Source organism: Buteo buteo, chromosome 1 (assembly GCF_964188355.1).
Source record: "Buteo buteo chromosome 1, bButBut1.hap1.1, whole genome shotgun sequence".
NCBI classification, from domain to species: domain Eukaryota; kingdom Metazoa; phylum Chordata; class Aves; order Accipitriformes; family Accipitridae; genus Buteo; species Buteo buteo.
This window is the reverse complement of record NC_134171.1, coordinates 58,063,920-58,083,865: the sequence shown is the minus strand read 5'-3', so window position 1 is coordinate 58,083,865 and position 19,946 is coordinate 58,063,920. Positions and strand designations below refer to the sequence as shown.

Below are 19,946 nucleotides of genomic sequence, written 5' to 3'. Positions count from 1 at the left end.
TCTTCAAATGCAAAGGAAGTTGGTATGAGAATGGGACTAAACTGTTCACCAGGTCTACTGCAGACAGGAAAAAGCAAGGAAGATTTAAGTTAGATCATTTGGAAAACTTTCAAGTAAAAGTAAAGGACTGAACAGGCTGCCTACAGAGGTTGTGGAATATCCATCACTGGAAGGTTTTAAAAACAGGTTAGGCAGACATCTGTCAGAAGTGTTTAAGGTATAACAGATGAGAATGAACTTGAGATCTTTTGCTCCTCTTCTGCTAAGGTCTTTTCATTATACCCAGTGTTACAAAACCAATAATATTTCCCTCTTATACTCCTGCCTTTTATTTAACTTTAAAAAACACGTAGTAAAACCTACCCTTCTAATTGTGATATTTCCACATATTCAAGTGTGATTATTTGGGAGAACAAAACACAAAGATTTGCCAACTGTGAAAGCAGAATAAAGAAACCACTTGTGAAGTAAAATACCAATGTATTAATTTTACACTCAATCTGAAGAAATTGACCCCTGACATCATAATGCAGACAGTACTATATTTTCTTGTTCTCCAAAAGAAAAGAAAATTGTGAAAACTTTAACTGATGACTTACTGACCCGTGGTCACCAACACTAGTCAGTAAAACATTTTTCAGTTTTTGCTTAAAGAAATTTTTTTTTCCAAGGAAAGCACTTTTTCCCAAGCACATGCACACACACAATAAAAATATATACGCATAAAAAAAAATCAAAACAATGAAAGCAGAAGACTGCTTTGAGAAGTATCCAAATCTTTTTGAAACCATATAAAATTATGACTAAGGATGGCTTCCACCACATCAGGGGAAAAAAGCCATGAGAGACTACCCCCCCCCCCGCCCCCGACACTGTTTTAATACTAATGCAACCATGGAAATGAAAACTAAACATCAATTTCCCCCTTGCCCCCAGTATGACACAAAATCTAACAAGGGAAATGTTTCTTGGTGACAGTAGCAAGAACCATACAGATAACTGTTTGGAAGGATAATAAACAGCATCTTCTGTGGGTCTCTGCTGGACTGATATCATATAGTTCATATCACTACAAGAAACGAGAGATGGTATTTACTTTGCTCACATCTGATGTTCCTAGCAACTGCCCTCTATGCTGACCCCTAAGTTTTACCTGTGTTGTTCAGCATTTGACACTCTTTCAGTTTTAGGAAACACTCCCTTAGAAGAGACAAATGTGAATGAATTCATTCACATGGTAGCTGTGACATATAGCAATCAAATCATAATCAGAAAAGTTCAAAAATATTATGGTAGATACCAGATTTGTCTTCCTGCACACTTGATCAATCCTTCTTATGACAACTGCTTTACATTATTTTTATTATATAGATACTTCGCCAGTATGCTTAAGGGGACTTGTAAAGTAGGTGGGATTTGCAGGCACCGGAGAGCTCAATTTTTCTTTTCACTCTTGGTCTAGAGAGGTCTTGGATAAAACTTATCTCCTATTTTGCATCTCAATACATTTTTTTTGCTTGCCAATTCAAGATCCACTCTTCATTCTGATGCCATTATTTGAGTTCTTGTCCTCCAGAACATACAAGCTACCTCTGCTGCTTCTTATGGCTTTTTCAGAAATGAACAGAGTAATATGACATCCATAAAATTATTTATTCTACTTTAATGCTGGGGGGGAGGAAGCTGAGAAACTGGCACTTTTCTAATTTGATTCCACTGATAATTATAAATTTACACACAGCAGCAATTTTAGAAGTGGTCTGTTGATTCAGAAAGAAAATACAAATCACTACAGCTGATTATTACCTTATGTTATCTGTTGCTATCTTATAATACAAACTAGCACAGTTCTATACTATAAAATGTGCTGTATAATAAAAGTATAGACATATTTTGAGGCATTTTTACAATACTTCCAGAAACTGTTTTTAAAGCTTCATGCCAACTGAAATTGATTTAAAGAATTTTGCAAAGCATAATAAGTCCTAGGGGGTTGCTTGCTTCCCCCCATCATGGCATAAAATTAACTTCATTGCTAGTCTTCTTGGATAACATACATAATTGAAATAACAATAACATATTAAACAGATTTCAGTCAAATATATTTAGGAGAAAAGCCATTATAGAGAACATCTAAATCAAAAGGATGAAGAAATATTCATGGGCTGTTTGGCCCTCCTTTGATAAAGAGACCCTAGGTTAGCCTGCCATTGTTAAATTCATACTAAATTATTTTTATAATGATGTCAAAGCAACTTCATGATACCTTTCCACATTAAACTTCTATTCTTCAGATTGTCTTCCCACTCTCATACATTTCATCATCAGAAGTATCAAGTTTTCAAGGATCTAGGGAACTCAAGAGTCCTATTATTTCCAATCTGATGGACTATGTTCAGATCTGCACAAATGTCCTTTTCTTAGCAAATATCCTTTTTTATTCAATACCATTCTCTCCAGACTGTTGTCTGCTTTCAATCTGGGGAATGAGAATTTGTTTCCTTCTCTATTTACACTTAAAGGTATAAAAGAAACAAATACACCTACAGCAATATATAGAAAACATGCACAAGCTTTATATTTACAACTGGAAAAAGACCTTCCAGAGCCCAAATTTGCTGAAGATAGTTTTAAGAATCATTTTGATTTATATCACTCCGCCTTCAACACCTTGCACCTTCAGGATTCAGTAAGCAGCACTCACCAATATATTTCTTAAAACTCTTTTAAAGTCAAAATCATTGTAACAAGAATATATTGTTAATTTGCAACAGGGTGGGGGGATTATATTATGATGAAGCCACTTTGACAAGATCCTTGAGGCTAGCCAAAAAAACCCAAACCAAACAAAAAAGTCAAAACAAAAAAAAAACACTTTACCAACTATTTGGTAAGATTTGTCAAAGTTCTATCTGTTAATCATTTCTAAGGCCTTATCCCTCTTAATAATATCCAGTACGAAAACCTCAGGTTTAGGACTTTGGTTTTATTTTACAGATTTTGGGCTTACTTTCCAACAGGTCTGCCAAGTAATGTATTATTATTTAAACATAACTGAAGAATAATATAGTAAGTGAATGATAAGAGCATACAAAAATGGGGTGCTATACTTAATCACTACTGCGTCACCTTACTATGGATTTCACGTAAGTATCCTGAATAGCAAAACTATTTGTAAAAAGCAAAAGCAATGACTGTATTAAAAAAAATAAATATCCAAGTTAAAGAAACAGAAAGAGCAGGAAATGCAAGGATTACTTATTTTGCAGCAGTATTTTCTTCATTTTGCCAGCTACTAAACCCAGCACAAAACCACCTACTGATTAGCTCAAGATATATGATACTTTAGTAACATTGCCATATGCTGGTTAGCTGTGGACTCATAACATAACCTAACAAGCAAGAAATCATAAGTTCATCCCTGTCATCCAATCCATGCATCCCTGTACAGACTATGTGCTGTATGTTAAATCTTGCAGGTACCTCTACTGTGGATGGACCAAACAGTTATATTGTTTTTCATTCACTGATGTTTATGCAAAAGCATAACGAACATATATACCATTTACCAAAACGGAGAAAGCATCTACTCTTCAATTAGTAACAGCTGTTCCTACGCAAAGCTCAGTAGATACTCTGTGCCTGTACTTTCCAAGCTATTACAGCATTTTCTTCAACAGACCATCACTATGCCCCTTCCAAACTGCCACTTCAATCGATCGGCTGAATAAAGGAACACAACTGATTTCAGAAGAACCATTTCACGTGCATGCTTCCTCCCCGCAAAGTATGGTATCTGTATCTGCAATGCCACCCTACAGCTACAGCGCACGTTAAGCCCCATGATTAAATTCCTCATGTAAATGAAACAACAACGAACATAATGCCCTTTCCTCTAATTCGAAGCATTCATCCTGCTCCTCCGCTACAGAGGAATTCCCCTCCGAGGGACGGCAGCAGCCTCCCTACGACCACGGCCGCAGCACACAGCCCGCAAGGAACACCCGCTCCAGCCGCCCCCCGCAAACTAACAGGGCCCTACTAGGCTCCCGCTGCCCGCCCCAAACAGCTCGGCCCGGCCTGGCCCGGTCCGGTCCGGTCCGCGGGGGGAGCCCCAGGGCATCAGACCGCCATGACACAGCTCCCCAGCAGCGACCGAACTAAGCCACCCACGGGCGCGCTGAGAGCAGGCTGAGGGGACAAAGCCACCCACCCCCGCGTCGGGACTCTGCCGGGGCCCCACAGGCCCCACCAAAAGGCACTCACATGTACCGAGCCGCCGCCACACACCTTCATCCGCTGAGGGAAAAAGGACCCTCTCCTCCAGGCTGCCCGAGCGAGCGCCTGAGGTTTATAAGAAAGCCTCACTACCCGCAGCGAGCATTGTTTTTACGGCCAAGGCGCTCAACGCGTCGTTCTCAGAGTATTGGCAGAGTGCGCACACACACAGATGGGGGTGTATGGTGGTGGGGGGAAGACTATTACACTCCTGTTGTGGGGGTTTTTTTTAAGACCCAGACAAAAAGGAGGTTCAGGCATGGCGCAGGACACCTCTATGCCAGGGTCCTTCAGGCGGCCGGCGGGGTGGAGTGACGCCGCGGAGCGACGAAGGGGGGTGAGGGTGCTGACGCCGCGCTCGGGGGCGCGGCGCGTAGCTGGGATGGCGGCGCTGGCGCAGGTACCGCCGGCAGCGGCACTAGCTCTGCCCTTCCCCTTCCCCTTCTCCTTCCCCCGCTAGGCCGTACCCGGGCCGGTAGTCCCCGCCGAGGGCAGCCCCCGCCGGTGGCCGCCGGGTAACGGAGGGGCCGAGGGAGCGGCCGGCCCAGCGGGCGTGGCGGGAGTGAGGCGAGGCAGGGCCGGGGCGCGGGGCGAGCGGTCCCCTGCGGAGCCGTGAGGTGTGCGGGGCCGGTCGGACGAGGTCAGCACCGGTTCGCCCCTTTTTGGGGTCGGGTTTGGGCCGGTATGTGGCGCCTCAGGGCTGGGGGCGGCGGGGGGTATCTCCGGCTAGCGTTAGAGGGCCTGAGAGGTTACCAGGGCTGCCCGGCGTTACCGGCGTTTCTAGCAGTCATTTAGCAAACTCGTTAAAACTGATTTCTCTTTTACTAGATTTAATTCCTGAACAGCCGTGACGTACAAATGAAATGGTAACAAACCCCGTCTTTATGTGAGTGGGGACACTGGTGTAGCAGAACGGGCAGACAGGCTGTAACCAAAAGACACTGATAAACAGGTAAAAGAAGTAACAGCTATATAAAATAGAGAGATGTGACTAAAAGCCTACCGTGGTCTATTAACATTAGGTTATACATTTTCTTCATGCTATCCAAGTGCTGTTATTTTGTCCCACTCGCTAAGTGTTCTAGCCGCAGATAGGAAACTTCAGATGTCCTTAAGTCTCGCTAACTCTTATGCCTGTCTTTCAAAGCAGCAACGTCTTAATCTATGTAGTGACATTGTGAATGCTTCAAACACCACCAGTAACTAGTCTTATGCAAATACCTACATAGAATACAGAGGCTTTCATGTATGTATGCCAAAATTCTCCAAATATTACTGAGATAGAAGCCATCAGCAAAGATTAAAAAATGCTCTACTTCACTTGAGTGAAGTGATGCTTTAATATCCCTACAAAAGTAGGGAAAGGAATTGCTATTTAGTATTTTCGTGAAATAACTCTTCAAGTATTTGTTAGTTACCTGTGCCAAAAACACCATGACACCTGTCTGGCTTTTTTCCCCCAAATTTGTGTATTCGTTGAAGACAAAATAACGACATTGGAGACTTGTCAAAATCTAGTTTGCATTTTCTGTTTATCTTGAGTAACGTATTATAATGAAAATTTTGGCACACTTATTTATTCTATCTATTGCTCAATTGGTGTAGCTGGAATCTGAAGCAAAATGTTTCTTTTCTGCACTGAATGTACTAGTTTGGACAGAATAACAATGTTAAATATATATATATTTTTAAGTATGTCTAATGTGTGTATAGTCTGTAATTATCTGCCCATGACTATAGTTATTCTTTATTTATAGGTAGAATACTTCTTACTTCAATGGATTTTAGAGAAGTTAGGAAATTTTGTAAAAGACAATGTTTTGATGATATGCCACAGGGGAAAACATCTGGTTAAACACAATACTGCTTACATTTAGATTTTTAAGGAATCTTATGGTGTTTGTAGTAGATGTTTACACTGCAGATAAAAAAAAGGTTTGTGTGGTGAACCAAGTTTAATCCACAGTCCTCCCACCCCCTGCAAAAATTAAGCTGATAAGTTAATATTTTTTATTATTATTATGAAGTGAACGTGTCCCAGCTCTTTATTGTGATTGTCCTAACAAACTCTTACTTATTTTCTGTGCTCCCTGCCATAGGAATCTGAATTCAGCTTTTCTTCAATATCTGTTATACATTTTAATAAACTTTATGAATGGTGGTGGTGGTGGATAGTGGGAGGCAAATCATAGTTTGGGGTTTTTTTGTGAAGTAACAATGCTGTAGCTAAAATTGCATCTTTTATTTCAGTTACTTTATCAAATTAGTAATTACTAGAGTTGCAACAGGGATGTTTTAAGACTAAAGAAGACAAGATATTTTGTGAACTTATTTCTTCTTATGAAGTGGCCTACTTTGTTGAAAACACTGTGATTTAATGAAAAACAGTGTAAGTATAGGGTGTTCCGGCCACCTTCTCTCCTGAAATTGTTCTCAATTGCTTTAAAAATAATTCTGTAGCAGTACTGATTATAAACGTTTTAACTCTGAAAAGCTGCCTTCATTAGGCAAGGAGCATTTACACCTGGATACTCAGGAGGCATTTAAATAACTAGACATTTCAAATTACTAACAGGTATTAGCACATGGCTAGTTGTCCTTATTTCTGCATGTGGATGCTATAGAAACTGTAGATGTGTTTCACATCTACATGTTGGATGGATTCGTTCAGGTTGGTCTGTTTCTATGTGCAACGTTTTCTTCTGAAAGTCAAATCTATGTTTTGATTCTTTTTTTTTTTAAGGGTAAAGTTCTTAGTGCCCATTGACTCAATTGTCTTAGCACTGCTGCAGTGAAAAAGTTGTAAATGATGGCTAGAAAATGCTAAATTCTGAAGAAAAAATATTTGTTCTCTGAGAGCAGTAGGTATTCAGAGGCACAAATAAGTTGCTTAGTAGATGAGGGGCTACCTTTTGTATTTTATTTCTCAGTGTTGAGCATCGAAAAGCTATCAAGTGAAAAATTATCAAAATAGCACTAATCTGAATATTAAGTAGGAATTTGTAAAGGTTTTCTGTTTGTGATGGGTTTCGCTGAGAACATTGGTTAGTGGGTTTGTGTACTGTAAAGGTTTCTAAGGGAGATTTGGTTGGAGGTAGTGGGCTAGGGAAGGTCATTCAGAGGTGGGATGTAAAACAGGCCACTCCTGGACTTCTAATCTTTATTCTAGACCTATTTCGCAGATGTGATAAGCTATCATGTACAGAATAAACGGTGCTTTGGAAAGGACGACATAGTAATTTTAGATTACACTAATCAGACAAGTCTTCGCTTCCTCTTCCATCCTCACTGTTTTGGATTATCAGAATTGAATTTCCAGAATTCAGTTCCAAAATTGAATTTGCCATAACTGTTTCTGGTGTCAGTTTAAAATAACAAACCTTTCTTTTTCTCTTCCTCTTTTTATTTCAAAGTAACAGGGAAGTTCTGTAGGATATAATTCATTCCTCCAAATCATAAAATTAATGCAATATGTGTCTTCTATATAGAGAAAAGGTGAGTTTGAGGTGTAAAATTGTGTGCCTTGAATATGTGGAGGATGTGTAGCACTCTATGTTTATAGTTGTGCCAGACTCTGATGTGGATTTAAAAAAAGCCCCACACAATTTAAAAATAATCAGATAAGATCTTTTTTCAGATGAACTTTTAAAATATGTGTAACACTTCTGTTGGAATTTAGAAACGTTGGTTACTGGAGAAATGACTAGACTGAAATAACTTAGTTAAAAAAAAAAACTTAAGCTGTAATGTGTGGCCCTTTTTAAAGGTGGTGGAAGGATTAAGTTTTTAGTTTTCGGGTTACATGGTTTATTTTTCAAGTCAGTCACTGGAATTTATGGAAGTTGAGAGTTAAGGACAGAGATCAGTTTAATTGTGAAGGTAGCTACTGACAGAACTAGCTCTTTTCCTTTATCAGAGAGAACTTTTTTCATTGCTTTAGTGGATTCCACAGAATTAACTCTATAATAAGAGAGCTTGTTTTAATGCATACTTTTTAAAATTCTTTATTGATTCCTTTAGGTGGCTGATAGGAAGGACTGTTTGCTTATCTCTTTTCTGTCTTTTTATCTGTGTGCTTCCTAACCAAAGGAAGTGAGAGAGAAATCTGCAGTTGTCTAGTTGAAAGCATTGTAGGTAGTCTGATTCATCCTTTTAGGCCAACTGATCTGGAGTACAAGAAAAGTGTAATCTCTTAAAATGGTTATTGAATTGATGATATTTAACAATTATTTTTATTAAAATTCCTTTCTGAATGTCAGCTGAATGCAGATACAATGTATTGGAGAAGTATTATCTAGCAGATAGTTTTTCTACAGTAAAAATGAAAACATTTCTTACCTGAGTAAATATATTGTACACGACAACTTTTTAGAGACATAATGCATCTTGCTGTTTGGCATAATTTTAGTCTCCCTCCCCTCAACACTGATCATATTAACTTTTTTTTTGTTTTAGAGCAATTATAGAGGACTGTTGTGCCAAGCAAGATTATAATTCACTCTCTAAATCAAGATTTTTTTTTTCTTCATGGTTAATATATATTTTCTTTCTGAGGCCGGGTAGTTCATTTGGCAGACATGATGTTTTTACAGGAATGTGGGTCTTTTTATAAATACACAGTTAAAGCTTTCCAGTTGGAACTTGCTGCATGCCAATAAGTCCTTTTGCTTGCACTCAGTCCAATTTATGTTTTTCCGATGGAATATTCTAACTGTAAATTGCATTGTTGGCATCCGAAAATAGATCATTTCCACAAAATATTAAATATTCATGAGGTATGAAAGCATTATATCTTTACAAATGAGACTTTTAATACAAAAATACTACTATAAATACTCTAACACTCAATGCTGTTTCAGATTTATTTTCTTCCTTTTTAAGTTTGATTTCTTAATGCTATGCATCCATATTTAATATGATGTTGTATATTAGAATTTAAATGTACATATCTCATGTCTGTTGTTTCTTCAGGGGAAAAAAAAAAACCACAAATGAGAGCAGTCTTATATTTGCTTTGTATCTTAAATTGAACTGTATTAGTTAAAACAGAAGGTATGTTCCATGATTTCCATTTGTATAGATTTAGTAAATATGTTTGGTATATAAGGATCTCTGTGCAACCTGTTGTGGGGTCACTCTCTCAATTAAGAGTCACAAAAGAAAATTAGTAGGTTTTTACTGGGAATTTTGTGCTGGGAACAAGGTTGTTCCCTTAGAAAACAATTTTGAGACATTAAAGTATTAAATGCTCTGTTTCTCCTGTGTGACTTTCTCATGAGAGAATAAGTTTTCCTGAAAGCAGCAGGTCAATGTTTGCTGAAAGAATAATAAAAAAGTAGCACTTAGTTTTGTTAGTGCTCTGCATAATCTTGTTCTACTTGGTTTTTGTTTCATGAAGCCCCTAAGATGATAAAAAATTATTACATCTGGTTTGAAAGAATTATGTTGGCTTTATACTTTAAGCTTTTCATATTATTTCTCTTACGGACTTCAAATCCTGAGGGTTCTTCCTCCTCTTTTCCTGGAGCAACTGCATATCTGTTTCTACTCTTTAGAGCTTATAATTACTGTTCCGTAGCTGACGAGTTGGATGTGCTTTCCACATCAGTGGACTATTTCTGTTGATTGTATACACAAATGCCTCCCAACTCTGTGCTATAACGTCTCTACCGTTGAAGTGAGCTGGATGGTATTCTTCTGCATAGGTTTGTTAATGAAGTTGGTTTTTTTTGTTGTTCTATGGCCTCTTGTCCCATGTTACGTGGAACTGCCATCTACTTCACCATCACAACTTCCAGACCAGAGCTCACTTAAGAGTGTATAAGCTTGGCCTTCTTATCTCTGTTTGTATATGTATCCTTACACACAAGTATGTATGTGCTATGGAAGTTAACGTGTGCAGAGGGGTAATACTGCCTAATGACAGCTTGTAGTGTCTTGAGTCACTGTCTGGGCAATCCAGAAACGAGCTGAGCAGAGGCTTTATTCAGTTTTTGGATTTTGGTACTTCTTGCCTCAGATTAAGTTCTTAGTTTCCTAGTAAAAAGAGGTCAGGCAGTTTTACCTGAGACCTAGCTGACTGTGCAAGTGTCTACTACTTGTGCATGGTATAGATTTTCATATTCTTGAATGGCATAATGGTTGGCTATGGAGAAGTGCAGAGAAAACGTTTTGCTCACACTGAATTGAAATGCATAGTTCAGAGGAGAGAGCTTGTTCCTGTTGGAGAGGAAAATGGTCATGTAACTAATGCTCCTGGAGCTAAACTGCAAGCTAATTTATTTTGCTTGACTGTCTTACAGAAATGTTTAATGTAGATTACTTTCTTAATTTGTTTTGAGTCAATGTGTGAGCTAGCAGTTTACCTATGGGTAGGGAAAGAAATGGTGGTAGGACAGAAGACTGTTGTTACTTCATAGCTTTAAATATTAGAAATTATATAGGATATAGTATATAGATAGGATTATCACTAAAGCTGTTGTAATCTGGATTTGTGGCCTGCTTAGACAAGGTGGTATTTTAGAAGAGTTTTTTTTCTGTTTGGTGCCTTTACTGGTTTTTTTTAATAAATAACCTACTATATCGCAGTAGTCATCTGAAGACTGCTTGTATTAAAGAATTTATATGCTCCTAAAAATATTTTTATTTTATTCTTAAATCTGTGTTTATCACTATATTTTCATTTTTAAATATAGTGTTTATGATGCAGCAGCACTGTATTATTATTATTGTGTTGATTATGCAAAAATGTCCCATTCCCCCATAAGAGAGAAAAAAACATTTTAATTGCATTGTTTAGTAAGCAACTAGTAAGCTGAGTCATAAGAATCTGTATTTTCTGCAGATAAATTTTTACTCTGTGTTCTCTTTTTAAGGAACACAAATTGCTCCAAAAGGTTTAAGATTGTGTGAAAAAGATGTTTCCTTTAAAAGACACTGAGATGGGTGCTTCCACCTTCTTCGCCTCAGCTCTGCCACATGATGTCTGTGGAAGTAACGGCCTTCCTCTGACACCTAACTCCATAAAAATTTTGGGGAGATTTCAAATCCTTAAAACAATCACCCATCCCAGGCTTTGCCAGTATGTTGACATTACCAGAGGTAAACATGGTGAGTATCTGTTTAATAAGGAAACTTTATGTATGGTTACAGTTATATTTTTGTGACAATGTATCTAAAGGTGACTGATCAGAATATTGCCTTTATAGCACCAGAAAGTGGCTGGTTTTCTGTCTCAAAATGACTTTATGCCTTTGCTCTGACTGGTGGTACTGGTGCTTTTGTTTCTTCTCTACAGAGTCAAGGCAGAGGTTAGTTGTCTGTCCTCTTTTGTTATATGTTATGCTAACTGATAAAAGCTAAGAACTTTCTTCTCTTCATACCTCACTGTAAAATTTTTGTATTCAACTGCTGTGCCATGTTGTTGCGTGGGGCATTGAAATACATGTATTTTTGATGCTGAGCTCCTAAACCCATATTCTAATCTTGTGAACATTTTCATGTAATGATTAGGTTTCTTGTACTTAATTTGCAGCTGTTCTTGTCTCAGTCATCATGTAAGCTTCCCTTATTTTTTTATTCTGGCTCTTTAAGACCTCTCCCACTAACAAGTACTTTATTCTAGTATGGATATTTTTTTTTAGTAACCGTTATCACACTTGTTAGCTCAAGGCTGTGAAAAGAGTCTGGAAGATTTGCCACAAGAGAGAAAGCCAGTAAGGTGAGGTGTCAAGCTAAACTCAGATCCACTCACCATAATTTCACATATCATTTGTGGCTTCAGTTGTGTTTTTTTCTGCTCCAAATGATCTTATTCTCTTGCAAGCTTCGCAGGAGTACAGCACTTAATTTCCACAAAAAGGCTGAAACACCTGTGACAGTTTAAGTGGTTGCCACCTTTAACTTTGAAATCAACAATGTTCCTATATAAAAGTGCATTGTGTGTATTTGTTGGGTTAGCTATGGGGTCTCATAAAGTAGAGCAAGTAATTTTTTCCCCTTTAGAAATGCAGTATGATAGGAAGTTTCAGATTTTTAGAAAATGAGGATATTGCCAACTCTGAACGCTGAAGTATTCAATGGGGCAGCGGGTTCTTTTTGTGTTTTCATTTGCTCTCAAATTTCTAAATTTTTCATTTTCTGTGGTCAGGAGATCTAGAAAGTTTATTCCTTTTCATCTTGTTTTCACTAGTACCTCTTGAAAGAGAAACTGGGATTATCTTAGGATACTGTTTGGAATGAAAGGTTAAGAAACATTAGCTAACATAACATTTAGTAAATAAAATATATGGTTAAATAAGAAAACATGGCCTTTTTGACAATGAAGAGTCAATGACATGAAGGTTTATGAGTGTGTATAAATATGAAAGAGAAGATATCTTCTCATAATTGAAGTAACTTGAAGGATAGCAAATAAAACATCTAACCATGAAGTCGGGAGACTGGTCTGTTCCTAGTGGTTAGAATAGCTGTTAATCACTTTCAAATAATATGGCAAATTTGGTGGCAAATTTTATCATTCTGATACTGACAGAATTTTTCACATGTCAGTCCTATACATTGTGATTTAATGTTATTTTTCTTGCAAATGTCAGTTTCTACCCTTACAGAGAAACATGAAAGCAGACTAGGAAAACAATGCAAAAAAAAAAATTAAGATGTATGCATTCCCCCCAAAAGACCCTCAAAGGGGGAATATAAAAGTAATAGAAAAACGTTCACACTGAAATTATTTGATGGGAGAGACAGAAGCCCCCTCAATAAGCAGTTGGACATCACGTATGTAATGACAGAGCAAGCAGGGGAGGGGTAAGGCCTGTAGCTCATGCGTACAGCACCTGAGAAACCTCAGCGAAGCTGTTCAATGCACTGTGAGGAGGACTGGGGAGGCTGTATGTTCAGTGACTGTTAGAAGACAGATTTAGCTTCATGCACCAGGCAAGGCATTTCTTGGATGACTCCTATTTTCTTTGCTAAATTTCACTCTTCTGACCTCAGAAGAGGGTTTATGACTAAAAAGATGGTGATAAGCTGTACTTCAGAGCTCCTAGATGTGGTGCTTATTAAGACCTGACCTCCGATAAACATGGAGCATGTTCACCTCCAGGCATGATCCACATCAGTCGAAGGAACCAGTTGAACTATAGCATTGTAGAAGGCAATCCCAGATTTTTTTTTTTTCTTCCAAAGGAAGCTTAAGTGGTCCTTCGATTTCAAAGAGAAACAAAGAGTTGAGTAACAAGCATGCCAGCTTTAATGTGATGACTTGTGTTCCTCAAAGTGTTTTCCATCTCTATCTTACTGTAACAGTCGTCTTACATAAATATGTTTGAAACAGTTTAGTTTGATTTGATTTTGAATCTGAATATTCACTACTAGCTGTTCTACTAGTAGGAAGTAGCAAAGTGTAGCTTCTTTAGGAGTTATCTCGCACCCCCATGTAATATCTTATACCTTTGTCTTCTCCTACTTTATAATTGCTGTCTTCAGTGCAACAATTGTTTTGTCTTTTCCTCTGTATTCAGAGCCAGGCCATCAGTCTTTGGAACATGTGGGACCCCTGCAAGTCCTATAACTATTTGTTGGGCAAGAGGTACTACAGCTAGTTGGCCCATCAGGATTGCAACTCTTGCGCTCATTCTTGAGTCCCTTTTCTCAAAGCTGGTGTTACTTGGAGTCTCTCTCTCATTAACCCAGCTACAGATAACCTGCAAATTTGTAGATGCTTATCTTCTTTGAGATGTCTATTCTTAAGCCAAATCTGATTGACATTGGCTGAGGCATTCAATATTTATTAGGAGGTTACTGGATGGATGGATTTGCATGAGGAATCAGAAAAGATAATCTGCTCTATCTCATAAATGAAAATGGTGGTGATATCCAGAAGCTGTACACCTTTAGCATTTAATTATGTGTAATTTTCCCTACAATGTATGTCAGAATACTTTACATCTGCCAAATAGGTAGACTGAGAAGTCTGTAATCCCGCTGTCTCATTTGGATTCTAGTCCTCTTACACTTTTTTTTTTCTTCTCTAATTTAGAGAGACTGGTTGTGGCAGCTGAACACTGTGAAAAGAGTCTGGAAGATTTGCTGCGAGAGAGAAAGCCAGTCAGGTGAGGTGTCAAGCTAAACTCAAATCCACTCACCATAATTTCACATATCATTTGTGGCAAAGTCCCAGACCTTTTTTTAACTTTTACTGGTTTATATAAATTTTACTCTGTTAAAGTTTAACTTAAAGACATTGTTTATCAGATAAAACATGTGCCTGAAAGAGGAGTACTTATTTCCATACAATTCTAAAAGCTAGAAGACTTATGTGGAACTTGCATACAACTGAAATACTTTGTAACTCATAAAATCCTGTCTGTCTTGTAATAGTAGTTTTGGGTTTTCTTTTTAAAAATAAAATCAGACCTATGACAGGATAAGTATCTTCCTAAGAATTTGAAGATTGTATGCCTGCCAGATGATGAAATACAACTTTCATTAGAAAGGACAGAATTTGATGTGTGTTTTTCATATGCAGAAATGTATTAATTTATTAACCAGAAAGTGTACAGGATGTCAGATATATATGCCAGGGTACTATAAGCGATTTGAATTTGGGTTAAGATAATCATTTCGGCAAGGCTTTGGTCAAAACCAAGTCCAGAGGCTGGATGTCAAGAATATTTGCTTTCATACTAGGATGTATAGAATAGTTGATCTCTGTCTTTAAAGAAGCAAACAAACAAACAAAATCCCCATCAGACTTGTTGCTAAAAGTGTTAACTGTAATTTTAAAGTCTATCACTATTACCTTTGGAGCAAAGAAGTAGTCTCTTGTCCTAAAGAATATGTAACACAGAAAATGTAAAGAGTGGAAGAAGAGAAACAGTATTCAATTTGGGGTAGCAAGGCATTGTAGGCTAACTCGTTATTTCCAGAACTGCAAATATATCAATATAAAGCACATTCAGAGAAATCAAAAGTCTCTTCATTCTAGTTTCTGGAAAGTTTGTAGCAAGCATTAGATTTCATCTCTCTTGATATTCATGCAAGTGTAGAGATGATAATTACTCGGTAAAATAATCGACAAATTTTTGTGTGTCTTCCCAGTTAACATTAGGTACCTCAGGTGGGCTGTGTTTCATAAGGTACTATGCAGATAGACTTCCTGTGACTCATCCTAAATTAGATTTGTATAAAGGGAGTAATACTGGATCTGTAGCCTTCTGAGACTTGCAACCCCTACATAGGATGCTAACAATGTTGTCTGGCAGAGATAAATCTAAATGCAAAATGCCCTGTGCCTGTGTGTTAGCTTTTTGTGAATTTAAGCTTTATGACAGTATGTGTTGCAGAGGACTATAGTTTGAGGAATGTTAGGCAAATATGGCTTCCGTTTTTTCTTAAGATAGAGAGGTATTTAGGTGCAAAGGGCTTGTCATGTGTGTTATATATTACAGCCCTTCACACAGTTTTGCATCAGGTTCCTATTGTCCAAAGTTCCAGAAATAGTTAAAGCTCTTTTCTTTCCTTTTTCATTCAGTTCTCACACTGTTCTTTGAACGTGTGTATCTTGGTGTCACATGAGAAGCAGCCCAGACTGTCTGTTGCCTCTTGACTGTTTTTGAAAAAGCATGCGTGTAGCTATTTTAATTTGCTTTGAATTGCTTGATACAGTATACTTATGTAGATTCTCTGGCAACTTCTGTTGCAATTTAATCCTGCAGCCTTAGAATTGCAAGGGGAAGATGTCCTTTTCTGAAAGGAAAAATAAATTATATTTCTCTGTCATAATTCTATAAACAAAACTTTCTCAAATAATGGTTGTGGTGTATATGCAAATCCATTATGCCCCTCTATACTAGCATGTGTTTTGTGGCACCCAGAAAGATTTTTGAGACATTTTCAGATAGTTTGCTACTGTATGCAACTTTGTTTTTTTGACACACTGGGAGAAGTTACTTAGTTTGCAACAGTTACGTCAGCTATTTGGACTGTGGCTCTGTTGAAAGGAGATGCATGAAGCCTGGCTTTATTTTTTCCTTTTGGCTTCAGAGAGTTTTTACTGAAATAAGTTATTCTACTATCTTATCTTTCTTTTATTGAGCTGATTGGCATTTCTTCAGGAAGTTGTAACGCCTGAGGTATAGGGCTAAAATACAGCCTGTATGTGTGTTCATAGCTTTAAGAGACGTTAGTGATTCATCTACTATACATTACAGCTTTTGCAGTAGTAGCTAAAAGGTAAATTATGTTCACTTCAAATGAAGTTTCTTGCAAGAAAGACCGACATGGTGAGACCCATATATTTCCAGAAATAACTTGGGTGGACCAATTCCCAGTTATTAGTTATGTGATCTGTCTATATCAATTACCTTTGGAAGGGGAAGTATTTGGCTTTTTCCAGGTATTCTTATTGTCTTGGTCAATGATAGCATAGCTGGTTACACATCCGGAGTTGATGTGTATGCTATTGCAATTAATTTTATAAACTGTTTATGGAATGCGAGAAGCTGCTCTTCTGGTTTCTAGATTAATTTTCCTTACGCTTGCCAGTAACTTAAGTCCTTTGCACCTGTACCACAAGCTGACGTAAAATCAGCAGGAAATCTTCTATTATGTTAGTGCTGAAATTCAAGACATTACATTATGGACTGTCTGTCTTTCCACACATACTGGAAAACAGGCCATACAGCTGTTCGGTAGTTACTTGCAGTTACTCTTTCCTGAAGTCATGCATCAAGTGTAACATACATTCCTTAATATATGAATTATATTTAAAAAAAAAAAATGCAGCAGAGTTATTTGTTCAGTTAACCTCAGAGTTTCACCAACTTGTCCAATTCTAATGAATCAGTTGCATATAGGGGCCAAATACTGGAAATTAGAGCTCTAACCATTTACCTTATCTGCTCTGTCACAGTGCAGTAAGTCATTTTACTGAGGATACCACCAAAAATTTTCTATAACTTGGATTTGTGATATATTCAAGAATTCATTCATTGCCTAAGAATACTGTGACAGCAGTCTCCAGGAATTACAAAGATGGTTTGTCATTGTCCGCAAAGCTAACATGCTCAACTTCACTTTCAAAGGGTAATACAAGTAAATGTTTGGTAATTTATGGCCAGATTATTTTCTCTTTTGAGTGATGCATATTTGGGATCCTAGAAGGAGCATGTGCTGTTGTTAGAACTCTATCCAGTAAATTTCAAGAATTCTGAAATGGATGAAATGAGGCAACTCTTTGCAATTCTTACCATGGGTAGCCAGATGCAGAAGAGGAATTTAATACAGCTCTTTAGTGTTTTCTGTGTTTTATTCAGGAGATAGCCATGTGGACATCATAACTACAATTAATGCTTGTAAAGGTGACATTGATTCCAATTTTCTTTACTGTCCTTCTACAGGGCATCACAATAACAGCAGAGGGGCTCTTTTGGAGTTGTGCGCCACAGGGAGCTCAGGCTGCAACCATGGATAAGAGTTTTAGGATAGGATAGGGTAGGATAAGAATTTTAGGCATTGGTGTCCTGTTTTTTACCAGATCAGTCTCCATTGTCCTCTGTGTGAAAGACTGTAGTCTGGGTCATTGTTTCCTGTTTGTTTATTCCCAATTTATTGTCCTGTTTGTTGTTACTCTGAGTCAGAGAAAGTATGCACTTAATTTTTGTTTATAACTGTCATATTAGTGCAAAATCAGCTCTGTGAACTATGTTCAGGAGTCACATTTTTAAAGGGCTAGGTATTTACGTACATAGTCAAGCAAAAATAGTGAATACATGATTTAAGCTCATAATAGTTTGCTGCTGTTCAGAGATTTGAAAATGTGTCTTGATCTGGCTGGCTTCCTCTGTGTCTTCTTGCACATGCAAGGATTTTTTTCTTGTGAATGAGTTGAAAATAAGTCACAAAAAATTACGGTGGGTAGAAGTTTTGTACTTCAGCTGTCTCACTAAGGGTAGTTTTCATGTTTGTGGCAGTCAAAATTTTACTAGATCTTCAATGTTGCTAGTTATTTTAGCGCTGTTGATACCACAGACCAGAATATAAGATGTGCATTTATTTTTAAGGTTCACCATCTTTTAAACACGTTTACAACTACTCCTTTGGGACACCTTTTCCAGACAGTGTTAAAGGAGTTATTTTCTGTGCTTCTGTGTTTTTATAATAGGCATTGTGAGCTTTTGCATTTCTGTCACGCTTGAAGTGTGTTTCTTCTTTGAAGAAGCTGGCCTGCACTTGTATTCATAATAATAAAAATGCCAGCAAATACTGACATTCAGCAGACTTTTGGCACCTGCAATAGAGTTTCTGGATTGGTGTTCAATTTGTGGCTTGGGCAGTCTAAGCCTATTCCTTTCTTCAATAAAATATAGTTGTCATATGTTTTGAAAGTCATGGTTTTGAAAAATTACTAGTGAACCATCAGAGATACAAGGTATAGTTTGTTTTACATGGAACATTTGATGGGAAGCAGACTGTGTCTGCAGCTGTTTACTAGTTTGGAGAAAACATGATCTGACTGATTCGGATGAGTACATTTTATTTGGCTGTATTAAACAGTTGTCTGCTCATTGATTGAATTAGATTTTTTTTACGCCATCCTTTCTGTTTGTGTGCTTTTGGCAAACTTGATGTGAAAATACATTACAGAATAGATTATTAGACAGGGGGAAGAACAATTTCTGAGTAGCCAGGGATTCTTCAAAAATATTGTAAGACAGGTGCAAGTCATCAAAATGCTGAAGGTTTTACATGATTTGACTTGAAGAGCTGCATATGAGCAGAACTTCAAGGGCTGAGTGTATTCTGCTTTGAATCAAGTCTGTGTTGGAATTTCACATGAGAAATCCATATGTCATAATGAGGCTGCATTTTGCAAGGATAAATGATGAACTAGTAAAATGAAGTAGCATTAATAAACAAACATACGTGTTTTTCCTAAGCATGTGTAAGAGTCTATAGTTTGGGCATTTAGTGTCTGTAGAGTTTTCCTTTAGTTTCTTGCCAATGCTTTGCTTCCAAAGCTATGATAAAGAATTAGGCATTAGTCCAGACTTGTTTATGTATTGTCCAATGACACTTTTCTTCATATAGGAGGGTTTTTTTAATTTCTCTAAGTAATTTTTAGTCTGACTGCAACTCTTCCTGTTATGTTTGTTTTAGCATAGATTGTCTCCTGTGTCTTGCCTTTCCCCTCACAACGAGAAAATGATTGTTTGGAATGGAAAAGGGGTATAACTTCCATGAGATAGTTGAGGTGAACATTATTTCTTTTCATGTCTGAGTGACGTTTTTAGGTATGGAACCAAATTCTTTGATTGTATAGTTGGCTGCAATGTTTGATGGCAGCACAAAGACATCCCAGAACATGTGTCCATGTCTCCCTTACATGTGAAACATAACAGTAAGTGCACACTTGTTTTTTATCTTCCTCTCTTCCAGGAAAAAAGAAAACAGAAGAATCCTACGTTTGAGATTATGATAGTCTCTGCTTCTTGCTATTGAAAAGTAGATATGATGGCTGTATACAACATAAAGTCTGTAGATGTGGAAAAAGTGTGTAATTATATTTCAACCTTTTGCTCTACTGTACTACTTCTGTAGTTTCTTGTAGACACTTCATACAGATTTCCGTGCTAAAAGCAGTATTAAAGATCTTGAGCTGAAGA

General features: G+C 37.5%; 2 protein-coding genes across 4 annotated transcripts in view; one reads left to right on the top strand and one right to left on the bottom strand.

The window, feature by feature from the left end:
* Positions 1–4,366, bottom strand: part of AIMP1 (aminoacyl tRNA synthetase complex interacting multifunctional protein 1) — a 39,717-nt gene extending 35,351 nt beyond the window's left edge. Inside the window, exon 1 of one of the 2 annotated variants that reach the window (XM_075032486.1) lies at positions 4,291–4,366. Coding sequence is in view for 1 of the 2 variants with exons in the window: in XM_075032476.1 (XP_074888577.1) it covers positions 4,267–4,268 (2 nt within the window). In the remaining variant the exon portion in view is untranslated. Of the gene's footprint in view, positions 1–4,266 lie in introns of both variants that reach the window. The other variant, XM_075032476.1, reaches the window with a different exon arrangement.
* Positions 4,367–4,563: 197 nt separating this feature from the next.
* The window catches only part of TBCK (TBC1 domain containing kinase), a 115,573-nt gene continuing 100,190 nt past the window's right edge, over positions 4,564–19,946 (top strand). For both annotated transcript variants that reach the window (XM_075032400.1, XM_075032410.1), the window contains exons 1-4: positions 4,564–4,678; positions 5,107–5,230; positions 11,154–11,388; positions 14,321–14,393. In XM_075032400.1, coding sequence (XP_074888501.1) covers positions 11,196–11,388; positions 14,321–14,393 — 266 coding nt within the window. In that variant the 5' untranslated portion in view covers positions 4,564–4,678; positions 5,107–5,230; positions 11,154–11,195. The remainder of the gene's footprint in view (positions 4,679–5,106; positions 5,231–11,153; positions 11,389–14,320; positions 14,394–19,946) is intronic.